Source organism: Mobula hypostoma, chromosome 3 (genome assembly GCF_963921235.1).
Source record: "Mobula hypostoma chromosome 3, sMobHyp1.1, whole genome shotgun sequence".
In the NCBI taxonomy this organism is placed as follows: domain Eukaryota; kingdom Metazoa; phylum Chordata; class Chondrichthyes; order Myliobatiformes; family Myliobatidae; genus Mobula; species Mobula hypostoma.
This window is the reverse complement of record NC_086099.1, coordinates 61,444,499-61,461,065: the sequence shown is the minus strand read 5'-3', so window position 1 is coordinate 61,461,065 and position 16,567 is coordinate 61,444,499. Positions and strand designations below refer to the sequence as shown.

Genomic DNA, 16,567 nt, shown 5'->3' with positions numbered 1-16,567 from the left:
ATCAAGTCATGGGTTATAGCCTAATAGAGGAGCACGTACGAAACCAGATCTATAAGATCCATCGATTGTTGATCCAAGCAACCGGAGGACTTTGTACTAAATTACACAGACTGGACAGTTATCTTGGATATTTGTGTTCTTTTTTCCTCTTTCGTTATTAAAGGAGGGACGTAACACAGATGGATTATGCTAATTGGGTGTAAAGTTATGCCTTCACCGAGAATGCGTCACTAAAGGTGATGATCAGAACAAACCCAAAGAAAAGGTGTGGTAGAAACTATATACTTTATGAACCACTTCAGAAAATATATTATGTGACCAGACTGCTCTCTTTATATTATGACAAATATTTAGTGTAAAACTGGACAGAATTCAAAGTAAATTTATTATTAAAGTACACATATGTCACCATATACAACCCTGAGATTCATTTTCTTGGGGGCAATCACAGTAAGTATAAGAAACACAATAGAATCAATAAAGGACAACAAATGTGGGAAAAAAAGCAACAAACTCTGCAAACACAAAAGGGAAGAGGGAAAAAGAAGTAATAATAATAAATAAATACTGAGAACATGAGGTGAAGAGTCCTTGAAAGTGAGTCCGTAGATTATGGGAACAGTTCAGTGATGGGGCGAGTGAAGTTGAATGAGAATTGGATTGCCTGCCCTGCCCAGTTCTACACTGAAATACTTCCTCATCTCTAAGTTCTTATTTTTAATAAAGCACTTTGTTAGCTTAAATAATCAGATAGTTCCATGTTTCATTATGACTAAATAAGGGAAAGACACTAAAACACCAGGTACTGTACATCATCCTAGCAACAGGAAGGCAAATTACCCTAACCTATTTTTACAAATATTCATGGTCATATTCAAAAATTATAATAAATGCTAGGAAGCACTGTCTGAGATTTTCATGGATGAAAATACCCTTTGAATGTGGATAACAAAAAGACCTAAATTGTGAAGAAAAGCTAAAATCACTTGTACATAAAAATAAACCAAAAACCTTAGCTCTTTAATTCGGTCTTCCATGGCTGGGAGTTTGTTCCTAATCTGAATAATTTGAGCCTGAAGGGCATTCTGATTGTCATGTGTGTGTGAAGGAATCGTAAATTCTGTAAACAAAATGAAGAGAAAGAGAAATTTTTAAAATACTTTATCTTATAAACCAGTATCAACAAAACAGAGCGCAATATAATTATGTGAAAATAGAAAATGCTGGAGATATTCACCATATCAGCCAGTATCTGTAAAGAGAGACAAATGGAGTAAATACTTCCGATCAATAATATTTCATCATATCTGGAAAGGAATGGAAACAGGTGCTTTAAACTGGTGAGGGGGGGGGCAAGACAAGAGTAAACAGAGGAATGCCTATGAGACACTGGAGACTAAAGTTGTCCAGTGGGCACAGTTTGCGTTGGTGCCACGTAAGTGAGGCGGATGAAGGCTTGTGCATCACAGCTGGTCTGTTTGTGAGAACTGTCCAGGAGGGTTTAGGTCACCTGCACCAGATAGTCTACACTCCAGGCTTCTGAAAGAGGTAGCTGAAGAGATAGTGGAGGCATTAGTAATAAGCTTTCAAAAGTCAGTGGGTTCTGGCATGGATCCAGAGGACTGGAAAACTGGAAATATCACTCCACTCTTCAAGAAGGGAGAGAGGCAGAAGAAAGGAAATTTTAGGCCAGTTAGTCAGACCTCATTGGTGGGAAGACGTTGGAAGTCGATTGTTAAGGATATGCTTTCAGGATACTTGGAGGCACATGATAAAATAGGCCGTAGTCAGCATTGTTTCCTTAAGAGAAAACCTTGCCTGAGAAGTGTGTTGGAATTCTTTGTAGAAATAACAAACAGGGTTGACAAAGGAGAATCAGTGGATGTTGTGTACTTGGATTTTCAGAAGGCCTTTGACAAGGTATCACACATGAGGCCTACTTAACAGGTTAATAGTCGATGATATTACAGGAAAGACATAGCATGGATAGAGCGTTTGCTGATTGGTAGGTGGCTACAAGCGAGAATAAAGAGAGCCTTTTCTGGATGGCTGCCAGTGACTAATGGTGCTCCACAAGGGTCTGTGCTGGGACCATTTCTTCTTACATTATATGTCAGTGATTTTGAAAAGAGAATTGATGTTTTTGTGCCTTCAAAAAGATAGGTGGAGGGGCAGGTAGTGTTGAGGAACCAGAGAGGCTGCAGAAGGGTTTAGACAGATTAGGAGAATACACAAAAATGTGGCAAATGGATACAGAGTCGAGAAATGTATAATCAGGCACTTTTGTAGAAAAAATAAAAACATGGGCAATTTTCGAAATGGAGAGAAAGTTCAAAATTCTGAGGTGCAAAGGGACTTGGGATTCTTCCTGCAGGATTCTCGAAAGTTTAATTTGTAGGTTGAGTCGATGGTGAGGAAGGCAAATGCAATGTTAGCATTAATTTCAAGAGATCTAGAATATAAAATCAAGGATGTAAAATTGGAGCTTTAGAAGGCAATGTTGAGGCCTCACTTGGAGTATTGTGAGTAGTTCTGGGCACCTTATCTAAGTAAGGATGTATTGACTTTATAGAGGGTTCAAAGGAGGGTCATGAAAATTATTCCAGGATTGAAAGGCCTATCATATGATTAGTGTATGATGGCTCTGGGCCTCTACTCACTGGAATTCAGAAGAATGAGGGAGGATCTCATTGAAACCTCCCAAATGTTGAAAGGCCTTGACAGAGTGTGTGTGGAGAGAATGTTTCCTGTGGTGGAGGAGTCTAAGACCAGAGGACATCACCTCAGAATAGAGGGATGTCCATTTAGAATGGAGATGAGGAGGAATTTCTTTAGCCAGAGAGTGGCGAATCTGTGGAATTCGTTGCCACAGGTGGCTTTGGAGGGCAAGTTATTGGGTATATTTAAGGCAGATGTTGATAAATTCTTGATTAGTCGGGCCATACAGGGAGAAGACAGTAGATTGGGGCTGAGCACAAAATGGATCAGCCATGATGAAATGGTGGAGCAGACTCGAAGGGCCAAATGGCCTAATTCTGCTCCTGTATCTTATGGTCTTATACTTGAAAGTAAACAGAAGAGGATTAATGGGAACAACAGAGGGGGAAAAGTAGTAATACTGAAACTGTGAGATGCTGGAATTGTGAAGCGCGAGAGAATGTTTGAAATACTGAGAAGATCAAGTAACATTTGTGGAGTGAGAGACAGTGAGTGGATAACATTATAATAGAGTGGCCAGTCCTGACGCAAACGGGAAAGGCTTGTTATCAAGAAACACCAGCATGGTAGTGTAGCAGTTAGCCTAACGCTTTACAGTGTCAACAACCCTTGTTCAATTCCTGCTGCTGTCTGTCAGGAGTCTGAAGTTCTCCCTATGAGAGCGTGGGCTTCCTCTGGGTGCTGTGGCTTCCTCCCACATTCCAAAGGTGCACAGCTAACAGTTAGGTTTATTGACTATTGGCGTGCTATGTTGCTGCCAGAAGCATGCTGACACTCTCGGGTTGCCCCCAGCACATCCTCAGATTGTATTGACCGTTAACGCAAAATGACGCATTTCACTGTATATTTTGCCGTACATGTGACAAATAAAGCTAAAGTTTAACTGAAGTGGTTTAATTCAGTGTCAGATCCCATGGCTACAACGTGCCGAAGTGGAAGATAAGATGTGGCTCTTCAAACTTACGATGGGCCTCATTGGAACTATTCAAGAGGAACAAAGTTGGACCTGGATCTCTCATTTATCTCAGAACTGCCTGGTTTGAAGGTCATCATTCTGTGACATTAACTCAGCTCCTTTCTCTCCACAGATGCTACCTCATCTGCTGAGCATTTACAGCACTCTCTTTAATTTCAGAATTCATAGAGCTGATATGTTCTGCATTTCAGGTTTAAGTAACTTTTCATTTCTAGTTTCTCATTCATTTCCCTCTCTTTACACGAATCAGTCAGAACATACATAACTTGCATGCTTTTAGTACCCTCTCTTGGATGGCATCAACAATATATGTGTCACCTGACAAATCACAATCTCCATAAAATACTGGGTGCTCAGAAACTGATGTACCAATAATGGAAATACTGCAGGACTAGCACCTGATCAGCTTCAATTACTTTTTTTAAATAACTTGGAACGGACTCCCTTTACCTGTTTTCAAATGTTTCTTCTGTAAATGAAGCTCATAAAGTTCTTTCTTCAAATTTTCCTTTAATTCCTCCAATTTCCTTGAAAGAAAAACAGGGAAAAATTCAATCCTGAGAAATTAATTCATGTAACACCAGGCTTTGTGCAGTACTAAATCCAATTTCCAAACTCAAATTGTGAAAGAAATTTGAGGACTTCTAGTGTACTAGCCCTTTTGCAGATTAATACCACCCAGTCTCTTGCCATTTAAAAGCAACTACTTTATTTGCAAATGTATGCTATCCTACTTTAAAAACAATCAATCTACTGTACCTGGATAATCTAAGCATATTAACTTTGAAATCCATGCTCACATTTTCTAGACCTTCCCCAGCATATTAACCTTACAATACCATTTTGCTTTCTCGGTCACCCTTCATTTTTTTCCAGCCCTTAATTCAGCTTGCAGTCAATGTATGCCTCATTGCTTTGGAACTAGCTCCTTTTTTTGAAATTATCTTCATATACCCAGATTGGTAGCTCCTCTTTACCATTCATAAATATGCTATATTGTTAGTTGAGATCATCTTTATTAAGGATGTAATATGAAGATAAAGGTTTCATAGAATTTTCTATAGGAAAACTGTACTTTAATATTAAAATACTGAATTATCTGTTTAACTGAAAAAAAACTTAAAGAGAAATTCCAAAGGCCCACTTAAATCGCCTTTACAACAATAAAGCTCTTGACCCAGCAATAAATATAATTCTAATAAATTTACTTTTTTTTCAAAAACAAAATTTTGGCTTTCAAAATACATAGTAGGTTACATGGTCGGCACAACATTGTGGGCTGAAGGGCCTGTAATGTGCTGTAGATTTATATGTTCTTTGTTCTATGTTCTTATATAGACCATGGATCAATCTCAATGTTTGTGCTTTCTCTACTCTGTGCCATGACATTTATTAAAATGATAAGAAATCTGAAAAAAAATCAGAGGAAATGAAGTGTTTGCAATTCTATGAAAGAAAATGAAGATTTTGTGAGGGAAAAAATAAGGTAAAGATTGAATTAATCATTAATGACAATTAATGTCCTTTTTTGTGATATCACTCTGGAGGAATATTGTATCATTTCTTAATGCATGTATTTCTAAATGACAATAAACGAGGACTGAGTGTCCTCATAATCTAAAAAGGTTTTGATTTCATTACATTTAAAATCAAAAGGTGATGCATTTTATAATGAACTCAAATATCAATCTTGACAAACTAATAAAAACAGAAAAAACTGAATTATTAATTAAATCCAAACATATTCAAATCTAATTTATATCTTAAGCTTCTACACAATGTATGCTGATATGATAGTGAGGTGGTCATGATATTCCCAAAAATACTGTATGATTTTGACCTGTTTTGTGCATGATGCTCTTCTTTCTTTACAAACCACTCATATCTGCGTCTTGCCAATATTTTGTCAATCAGCTGTTGATTGGGGCTTCCGATAGTAGTTAGTTTTTCAGCTGTGCAAAGGGAAAATTAGGGAAAAATGCATTTTATGGAAAATACTATGCAGTGAAGTTTCACAAGGGTACATTCCTTAATAATTGAGTATGTACTACAAATTTTACAGGACAGTCAACAAAAGTAAAACATAACCACTGCATTAATTTCCTCTGATCCAACTGCTCTTCAATTTAACTTACATTGGTTTAAAGTTTCTGCACAGTTTTGATTGATTGGCCCCAAGGCATGAGGTCTGTGATCCATTCTAATCTCCCCTCTCAAGGTTTTGCCAGATAAATGATTCTCAGCTGGATTTCTTCCTGTCCATTGTTTGGAAATAGGTGGCAAATTCATTTCCCTAGATACTGTATGTTTAATAGTGAAGCCTATGATGAAAATAGAGGAAAGTCAATAACATCTTGTTTGTTAAAGATACAATATTAAAATAAGAATCTTAAAAGTGAACCTTCTTTAATATTGTTAAAACTTTGCCAGCAAAGCTATTTATGCAAATTCTGAGCAAGAGTAAGTGAACAACTCCAGAAGATATACTGCCATTTTCAACTTAGTAAATGTACTTCAGCAGTCAGTTCATCATTCATGGCACTCCTGCCAGTTCAATGCAGAACCTCAAATAGACAGGCAACAGAAACATATGATTTGAATCTTATAGGCAGGGACACTTTTGCATAAACAGTGAGCTAATCCAAATTGTGAAATAAAGAAAAAGAAAACAGTGATCATCTTGAATAGAATTTAAATGTTTATTTGACTAAATGACCCTTTAACTATTACTGTAAGAAAGCAATTTAGTAATTCCGTCAAAGGGACAGGGGTGAATCATGACAGAAAGTGTTCCGCCCAACTTTCTGTTAGAAAATCACCTAAATCCAGGCGGCTCTTTTCACTATATTTTCTCCTATGTATTAGAGTTTCATTAACTATAAACATTGACTCAATACCTCTCTCCATAGATGCTTTCCAATCTGCTGAAGTGTTTCCAGCACTTACTGTTTTAGCTGGAGTGCTTGTTACCTGTTCAAGTGATATAATCTTGTTTATGAACTAACTAACAGTAATTATGCCACTGCGGCTTTTCTCCAATGCAACACATCCTGCCGTCACATGAATTTCTAGTCAAACATGGTTAAAGATGCCAGGTCAACAATATAGTCAACGGTAGGGGCTAAGATATGAAGAATCAGAAGAGAAGTAGAAAGGACAAGAGATTGATTTGCAAAAAAGATGGTGAATACAAGACCAAAGGGATATTATAGTGAACAATGGAGAACATTAAACTATGAAGATCATGTGACACAGGGATTAATCTGTTTGAAATAGATTATAAATCACTGTTAGCCAAATATGCAAAATAGATATTTTATATTTACGATGAAATGTAAATATTTTTAAAAGGATAGATTATTTCTGCACTAATAATTAAGCCAAGGTATGTTGCATATATGAATATTGATCTTAAGTGTAACATTCGTATTTTGGTTCTATGAGAAGCAGTAATTTCAGACCAATATTGTCATGGTGAATATACCAGACCTTCAAGGTCACCAAACATTTTATTAGTTTTGTTTTAGTGATTAGTTTTGGTAATAATAATAGCATTTCAATTATCAACATGTTCTGATTAAACACAGTTGAATTGTTAATAATTCAAATATTATCTCCTTATTAAAATGTTTTAAGCTTTATAGCAGGGAAAATGGTTCTTGGGCACTAATGAAGGAGCAATCCATTTCACAACCCACCAAATTTTGCTTGCTCTTGTAAAAAAAATTGCAGCAGGCTGGAAAACAGGACAATGATTCACTCTATCCTGTTATGTTTTGTAACTTCAAAACATTAAGATAATTCAAAGGAAAACAAGGCAGCTGAGAGATGCAAGTCTTGGTTCATGTTTATTTAAGAGAGGTGTGCACATAGAATGTGCTAGCATCATGACATATGCAATTCACATATTTACATTTAACCCGTAATGAATTATGTAAGCGAAGAATGCATAATCAAACAATTTACAATATTGCTCAAATATTACTGTAATGTTAAATACACAACACTCCTCCCTGCTTAACTATGTAATGCTCAGGGCTATGGGTTTGTGTTTGTCTGGGGGAAACACCGTCCGCCCGCCAAACCGTGTCTCCCGTCTGCATAGTTGCTCTGTAATGCACCCTGGTACAAACTCACACAGCAAATATCAGGCAGCACACAATGTATGATTTACAGATTACACTTTATAAATCTTACTGGAACTAGAGATACAATATAAAAGGAAAGAAAAAGGTGCCTAACTTATCAGAGTTCAACCACTTCGTGCACAACAGTTGGAGCTCAATTAACAGGGTCTTCTTTCCACCATCGATCCCTCCTCCGACCCCCTCGACCCGCCGCCTGGGACCAACCACGGTGGTCGACCAGAGCGCGTCCAGCACGTCCTTCCTCTTCGGTTCTCCTCCCAAAAGGCCCGTACACTGACCCAGGTTCCCACACATACAGATAGAATAACATAGCTTTTATTGGTTAGTTCCTCCATTACCTATAACTATAACCCAAACATTTCAGCTACAGAGAACATTACAAAGAAGCCATTTCATTATTACACTTCACAGAAGCCATTTTATAAATAGCAGTTAACAGTTAACATTACAGTTAATATTACTGAGAACGCTACAGCTATAAACTTCAACTTAATATAGAACACTATATAATACAACTACCATATACAGACATCCATAACATAATAAAATTTTAAATTGTCCCATTCAGGCCTGAAGATTTAATCGCTGCGGACGATTTCTTGCTCTTGTGGGATAACATTTTTCCTGACAATGGGGGTTACTCTGCTTGTGAAGTTTCTGGCTGGGAAAACAATCTCAGGTCTGGGGCCTGTTCTGTGGTGGTTGTAGGAGTTCACACAGAGACTACAGTAAATGGCTCTAACAGCTGTGGACTCCTTTCTTCTCCTTCCAGTTTGTACACCTTGAACTTGGAAAGGTCCATTTAGTTCACTGGGATATTCACTTATCAATCCTTCAATTGCTCCCTTTACGATCTGATCTATCCTCTTGGTTTCTTCATCCACAACGCCATCTGACAAATCCTCTGTCTTTGTATCTCCTTTAACTCCTTTCTTTTTGGCCTCCCATTCACCCAACTGGACTTTGCTCATTGCATCTACTTTTGCAAACAGCTTTTTGTCTCCCATTTGACATACATGCAATGACCTTAATGCATACAGAGTAGAATCTGGTTCTTTATACTCATAAAAGTCGAATGCTTGTAAGTTTCCTGGAGCTCCTTGAACTCTCTTCCAACTTAAAATCAAGCCACATTTCATAAGTAACAGCTTCATCAACATACCAAAAGTTTCCTCAAATATATTTCCTACAACATCTGTTGTAGTTGGACCTCTGCCTTTTTTTCCACTTCAGATCTCACCCTTTGAGCTGCATCGTTCTTCCTTGGTCCAATATGCTTTCCAGCCAGAGGCACAGATTGGCATCAACAACTGTTTGTCCTCTGTTGGACAACAGTTCATGGTAGACAGCAAGGAGACAGTTGTGGCATCATCCAGTACCTTTCTTAATTCACTTTCATTACTCTGTTTCAAGGGATGTGGCATACAAATGGTAGATGGATCTCCAATCAAGTTGTACTCATGAGCCCACAATGCTGGCCCTCCTGTTTTTACCATATACAAGCCTAATGTTGTTGTTGGTTGTTGCATTCCACTGTTATGAATGCCATTCCCACAGGAATGCTCTTTTCTCCAGTACAAGTTTTAGTTGGATATCTGCAGGTTTCACTTCAGTATCTTTGAAATGCTGTTCAAACTCATTATGTAAAATGAGTGAAACGGCTGAGCCAAAGTTCAATTCTATTTTAATTAGTTTACCATTCACTTCTGGTAAGAAGGCATTGTGTTTGGACACAGCAGCCTCTTGGGTGCCAACAAAAGGTGTTTTTTTTTTCATTTTTAAACGTCTGTTTTACAATCACAAGACAATGCTAGACTCTGGGTACTGCAAGTATACCCCATCAGTGAGCTGCTTGTTGCTGAAGGAGCTGGACTTGGTGTAGACCATGTTGATGCCTGCTATAGGAAGGCACTGAAGGCATTCAAGTTGGTGCATGAAGGTGGCATGCAGTGTAACCACAGATAACTGTCTTGGATACTTCTCTTGCGATTGCAAGACTGTGTTGGACATTGATAGTGTAAGATGTTGCCGGCCTGATTCCCTTGTTTGATGGAGAAACAGATGATGGGGGAGCTGCGTGGCCTCAGTTATAGTGAGGACTAGGCCTTAAGCTGCAGGCTTGCCTGCTGCTGCTGTCCAGGACAGGAGAAACCAGAGGTTATATAGTGTGGCATCCATGCTCGATTAGGGGCTGGCTTCTCCCATCAGTGCTTCCCAACCCACCCCCCCCCCCCATGTCTGATTGATGGAATGACAAGCTAAATTTTGTGTGTGTGTGTTCATCTACAGACTGCCAGAACTGCACCATCAAATTGCAGGACATGTCATTCAGTGACTTGGCTATATATTTTTTTTTGCGTGACTGTACATGTGCTCACTATCTTGAACTTTTTGTGTAAATTTTGCACCTCGGACCCAGAGGAACACTGTTTCATTCGCAGTATTCATGCATAGTTGAATAATAACTAAACTTGAATTTGATTTGACTTTAACCTGATTTGTGATGCAAGCCACATTGCTTGTCAATTGTTAGTTTTCACACTGTAAATCACAAGGCCAGATAGCACTGTGTCACTCTCATCACTATCAGAATTTTCATCAAAAGCATGCAGATTAATGCTCTTTTTGAAACTTTATTTTTTAATCCTTCTCTTTCATTTGCAGTCCATTTATCTTTGTCTGTCCACCATGCTCTTTGCATGTGTCCTATTTTTTGCAATTTCTGCAAGCTTGCCATTCAATCTGCGTTGGTCTGATGTATGTGAGCCCCTGCCACAACAGTCACACAGTTTATTCAGCCAGGCAAGTCTCCATCTGGATGCGGCAATTTTGTTCACGCTGACTTCCATTCCTGACATCAACTCAAATGTGTTTCTGTCTGCTGTTTCCATTGATACAGCTATTTCAACTGCTCTTTCAAATGTGTGTTGTGGTTCATTTAAGAGGCATTTTAAAATGCTTTCTTGTAATATTCCACAATCTAAACAATCTTTCAGTGCATCTATAAGCCCATTATTGAACTGACAATGCTCAGACAACTTTTTGAATTCTGTTACACAGGCTGAAATGGAATGCCCTTCCTTTTGATTCTGATTATGAAACTTACAAGTGTTCTGCAGTCAACAATAATTTTAGTTCTAAATGTTCCTGTGTTACTTTCACAATAGAAGCAGAGCTCATTTCAGCTAGTTTGGTTAGAGTAGTTAAACTTCAAAGCAAACTGAATGCTCTTAAATCCACTGCACTCAGCAAAACTAGCACTTGTTTCTCATTGGCTATTCCATTTGTTTCAAAAATACTGCTCAATCTGTTCAGTATATAAAATCCACTTACCTCTTTTATAATCAAATGCATCAATCTTTCCAATGAAACCATCTATTTCTGCTTTCTTTATGATTATTATCACCCAGTACTCACCATTTACAAACCCATGAATTCTTCTGTATTCTGCCTTTTTTTAAACTCAATTGTGTCTTCCCTGCCGAAGAACATGTGCTACGCTGCTTTTTTTTTAAAAACTCAAACAGTTCGCTGCATCTCAATGGATATGTAGTGGTCTCAGGTTCATTTTTAAATTACCTCGTCATCATTGGTCTGTTTTGTAACTTCAAAACATATAGAACATAGAACATAGAATAGCACAGCACAGTACAGGCCCTTTGGCCCACAATGTTGTGCTGACCTTCAAACCCTGCCTCCCATATAAGCCCCCAACTTAAATTCCTCCATATACCTGTCCAGTAGTCTCTTAAACTTCACCAGTGTATCTGCCTCCACCACTGACTCAGGCAGTGCATTCCATGTACCAACCACCCTCTGAGTAAAAAACCTTCCTCTAATATCCCCCTTGAACTTCCCACCCCTTACTTAAAGCCATGTTCTCTTGTATTGAGCAGTGGTGCCCTGGGGAAGAGGCGCTGGCTATCCACTCTATCTATTCCTCTTATTATCTTGTACACTTCTATCATGTCTCCTCTCATCCTCCTTCTCTCCAAAGAGTAAAGCCCTAGCTCCCTTAATCTCTGATCATAATGCATACTTTCTAAACCAGGCAGCATCCTGGTAAATCTCCTCTGTACCATTTCCAATGCTTCCACATCCTTCCTATAGTGAGGCGACCAGAACTGGACACAATACTCCAAGTGTGGCCTAACCAGAGTTTTATAGAGCTGCATCATTACATCGCAACTCTTAAACTCTATCCCTCGACTTATGAAAGCTAACACCCCATAAGCTTTCTTGACTACCCTATCCACCTGTGAGGCAACTTTCAGGGATCTGTGGACATGTACCCCGAGATCCCTCTGCTCCTCCACACTACCAAGCATCCTGCCATTTGCTTTGTACTCTGTCTTAGAGTTTGTCCTTCCAAAGTGTACCACCTCACACTTTTCCGGGTTGAACGCCATCTGCCGCTTCTCAGGCCACTTTTGCATCCTATCAATGTCTCTCTGCAATCTTTGACAATCCTCTACACTATCTACAACACCACCAACCTTTGTGTCATCTGCAAACTTGCCAACCTACCCTTCTACCCCAACATCCAGGTCGTTAATAAAAATCATGAAAAGTAGAGGTCCCAGAACAGATCCTTGTGGGACACCACTAGTCACAATCCTCCAATCTGAATGTACTCCCTCCACCGCGACCCTCTGCCTTCTGCAGGCAAGCCAATTCTGAATCCACCTGGCCAAACTTCCCTGGATCCCATGCCTTCTGACTTTCTGAATAAGCCTACCGTGTGGAACTTTGTCAAATGCCTTACTAAAATCCTTATAGATCACATCCACTGCACTACCCTCATCTACATGCCTGGTCACCTCCTCAAAGAACTCTATCAGGCTTGTTAGACACGATCTGCCCTTTCACAAAGCCATGCTAACTGTCCCTGATCAGACCATGATTCTCTAAATGCCTATAGATCCTATCTCTAAGAATCTTTTCCAACAGCTTTCCCACCACAGACGTAAGGCACACTGGTCTATAATTACCTGGACTATCCCTACTACCTTTTTTGAACAAGGGGACAGCATTCGCCTCCCTCCAATCCTCTGGTACCATTCCCTTGGACAACGAGGACATAAAGATCCTAGCCAGAGGCTCAGCAATCTCTTCCCTCGCCTCATGGAGCAGCCTGGGGAATATTTCATCAGGCCCCGGGGACTTATCTGTCCTAATGTATTTTAACAACTCCCAACACCTCCTCTCCCTTAATATCAACATGCTCCAGAACATCAACCTCACTCATATTGTCCTCACCTTCATCAAGTTCCCTCTCATTGGTGAATACCGAAGAGAAGTATTCATTGAGGACCTCGCTCACTGCCACAGCTTCCACAGGCACATCTTCCCACCTTTATCTCTAATCGGTCCTACCTTCACTCCTGCCATCCTTTTGTTCTTCACATAATTGAAGAATGCCTTGGGGTTTTCCTTTACCCTACTCGCCAAGGCCTTCTCATGCCCCCTTCTTGCTCTTCTCAGCCCCTTCTTAAGCTCCTTTCTTGCTTCCCTATATTCCTCAATAGACCCATCTGATCCTTGCTTCCTAAACCTCATGTATGCTGCCTTCTTCCACCTGACTAGATTTTCCACATCACTTGTCACCTATGGTTCCTTCACCCTACCATTCTTTATCTTCCTGACCGGGACAAATTTATCCTTAATATCCTGCAAGAGATCTCTAAACATCGACCACATGTCCATAGTACATTTCCCGCAAAAACATCATCCCAGTTCACACCTGTAAGTTCTGGTCTTATAGCCTCATAATTTGCCTTTCCCCAATTAAAAAATTTCCTGTCCTCTCTGATTCTATCCTTTTCCATGATAATGCTAAAGGCCAGGGAGCGGTGGTCACTGTCCCCCAGATGCTCACCCACTGAGAGATCTGTGACCTGACCTGGTTCGTTACCAAATACTAGATCTAGTATGGCATTCCCCCTAGTTGGCCTGTCCACATACTGTGACAGGAATCCGTCCTGGACACACTTAACAAACTCTGCCCCATCTAAACCCTTGGAACTAATCAGGTGCCAATCAATATTAGGGAAGTTAAAGTCACCCATGATAACAACCCTGTTATTTTTGCACCTTTCCAATATCTGCCTCCCAATCTGCTCCTCTGTATCTCTGCTGCTATCAGGGGGCCTATAGAATACCCCCAGTAGAGTAACTGCTCCCTTCCTGTTCCTGACTTCCACCCATATTGACTCAAAAGAGGATCCTGCTATATTGCCCACCCTTTCTGTAGCTGTAATAGTATCCCTGACCAGAAATGCCACCCCTTCTCCCCTTTTTCCACCCTCTCTATCCCTTTTAAAGCACTGAAATCCAGGAATATTGAGAATCCATTCCTGCCCTGGTGCCAGCCAAGTCTCTGTAATGGCCACTACATCATAATTCCATGTATGTATCCAAGCTCTCAGTTCATCACCTTTGTTCCTGATGCTTCTTGCATTGAGGTACACACATTTCAGCCCTTCTACCTTACTGTCTTTACACCGTTTATTCTGCTTCTCTTTCCTCAAAGCCTCTCTATAGGTTAGATCTGGCTTTACTCCATGCACTTCTTTCACTGCTCTGTCACTCTGGGTCCCATCCCCCTTGCAAATTAGTTTAAACCCTCCCAAACCATGCTAGCAAACCTACCTGCAAGGATATCGGTCCCCCTCGAGTTCAATTAATTTAAAGGAAAACAAGAGAGCCGAGAGATACGAGTCTTAGTTCGTGTTTACTTTAAGTGAGTTGCACACATATCACGTGGTAACATACACAGTTCACAGATTTTTATATATAATCCATAATGAATTATTTAAAAGAACAAGAATGCTTAATCAAACAATATATTTACAATATTACTCAAATATTACTGGAATATTAAATGCACAACACATCCATTTTGCACAACTGACCAAGATTGTTTTCCTCTCCAAAGCCTAAAAAGTCCAGAAAATCTGCCAATCCATCATGATCAAAATCCCAGATTTGCTGGATTACCTGCTATTATAATTTGCTTATTGTGATAAAAGGTCAATCCAGAATTTGAAAAAGCAGGATCACTTTTGGAAGAATCTTATTGCATGAATCTTCCCTTTCAAGGTTTACATATGAAATCTGGGTTATTCCAGGTTTAAAATCGATGAAAGGAGTACACATGTTGTAACAACAAACTGCATTCCAATAGCATCCTGACTTTTACTTCGAATCTGAGGCATAGGGAGTGGAGCTAAGCATCAATTCAATTGGCATGCTTGTTATTGATTGCACAAACCCATTTTGCCACTCGGAAACCCTAGACCACACATCCCTTTATAAGCGCAGTCAGCATCCAAATTACTGCCATTCAGAAGCATGCAAATTTAAAACTGGGGCCACATCTATCCATTCATGATGAAAACTCTCATGTTCATCCTATACAGAATAGGAAAATGATCTTTCCATTCAAAAAATGCATTCTGTGCTGAAAGATATTTTTAGAATTCTTAGCAGCTACTTATGCTAACAGCTTGTGCACCTGTGCTGAAATAGCACCTTCTTCTTAACAAACTCTTGGCATTGAAGATGATTTGCTGTTTTTTTAGGCTCTGAAATTACATTGCAGTTAATGCTGCTGCCAGGAACCCAGGTTCTGTCCTGAATTCAAGTCCTCTCTGTGTTTTCTGTCGTGTTCTCCTCATAACTTTGTGGTTTTCCTCCCTATCCCAAAAATATGTTTTGACTAAATAGCAACTATAAAGTAATCCATCATTTAGGTAAGTGATGAAAGCAATAAAGATGAGTTGAGAGCAAGTTTCATGAGGTACTGAGAATAATTAAAAGGTGCAAAATGGGACTGATGGGATTGCTTTGCTAAGAGCCAGCATGGACATGATGGGCTGAATAGCCTTTTTCTTAATGTAAAAAGAAGGTAAATAAGCCAGGGGGCCATTGGGGGAACTGCAACAAAAAGGCAGGAAGTACCTGACAAGGTAAATAGGTGGATAGTTTGTGAAGTGGTGCACTCTTTCCCCCACTTACATAGGGCTTCAGTGTGGTCAGGATGCAGGGCCCCAAAATAATTCCTTGAAAGTGGCATTACAGGGTCATAAAGGGAGCTTTTAGTACATTGACCTTCATAAATCAGAGCACTGAATACTAGAGTTATGATGTTATGTTGAACGAGTAAAAGACATAGGTGAGGCCAAATTTGGAGTACAGGTACTGCATACCATTCCAGTCACCTACCGGCAGGAAAGATATCAATACGATTGAAAGAGTACAGAGGAAATTTAAAAGGATGTTGCCAGGACTTGAGAACATGTGTTATAGGGAAAGGTTGAATAGGTTAGAACTTCATTCCCTGGAATGTAGGAGAATAAGGAAAGATTTCATAAAGGTATTAAGGATTATTAGGAGTATAGACAGAGTGAATGTGATGCAAGCATTTTCTCCTCAGGTTGGGTGAAACTACAACAAGAGGTCATGGATTAGGGTGAAAGATGAAATATTTAGGGGGATGTTCATCACTCAGACGGTGGTGTGATAAATGCCTGAAATCAAACAAGAGTTTTATCATGTCCACACAAGGTGGCCTGTGTTAGCACAGCAGACCTTGTCAGTGGTGTCAACAGTGCAGTGGGCAAATGACCCATTTTGAAGGCCTGTAACAGTCGCAACATCCAGTGTCAAGAGCTGACACGATGAAATGGGGCCAATGCTTCAACACCAGTTTTTTTATGATTAC

The 16,567-nt window shown here is 39.5% G+C and overlaps 1 protein-coding gene across 1 annotated transcript in view; it reads right to left on the bottom strand.

The window, feature by feature from the left end:
• The window catches only part of LOC134343699 (uncharacterized), a 62,203-nt gene extending 56,310 nt beyond the window's left edge, over positions 1-5,893 (bottom strand). The window contains exons 1-4 of the mRNA XM_063042454.1: positions 5,830-5,893; positions 5,571-5,646; positions 4,145-4,221; positions 1,012-1,120 (exon numbers count right to left, since the gene is read on the bottom strand). Of these exons, the coding sequence (XP_062898524.1) occupies positions 1,012-1,120; positions 4,145-4,221; positions 5,571-5,646; positions 5,830-5,893 (326 nt within the window). The remainder of the gene's footprint in view (positions 1-1,011; positions 1,121-4,144; positions 4,222-5,570; positions 5,647-5,829) is intronic.
• Between the last annotated feature and the right edge of the window lie 10,674 nt (positions 5,894-16,567).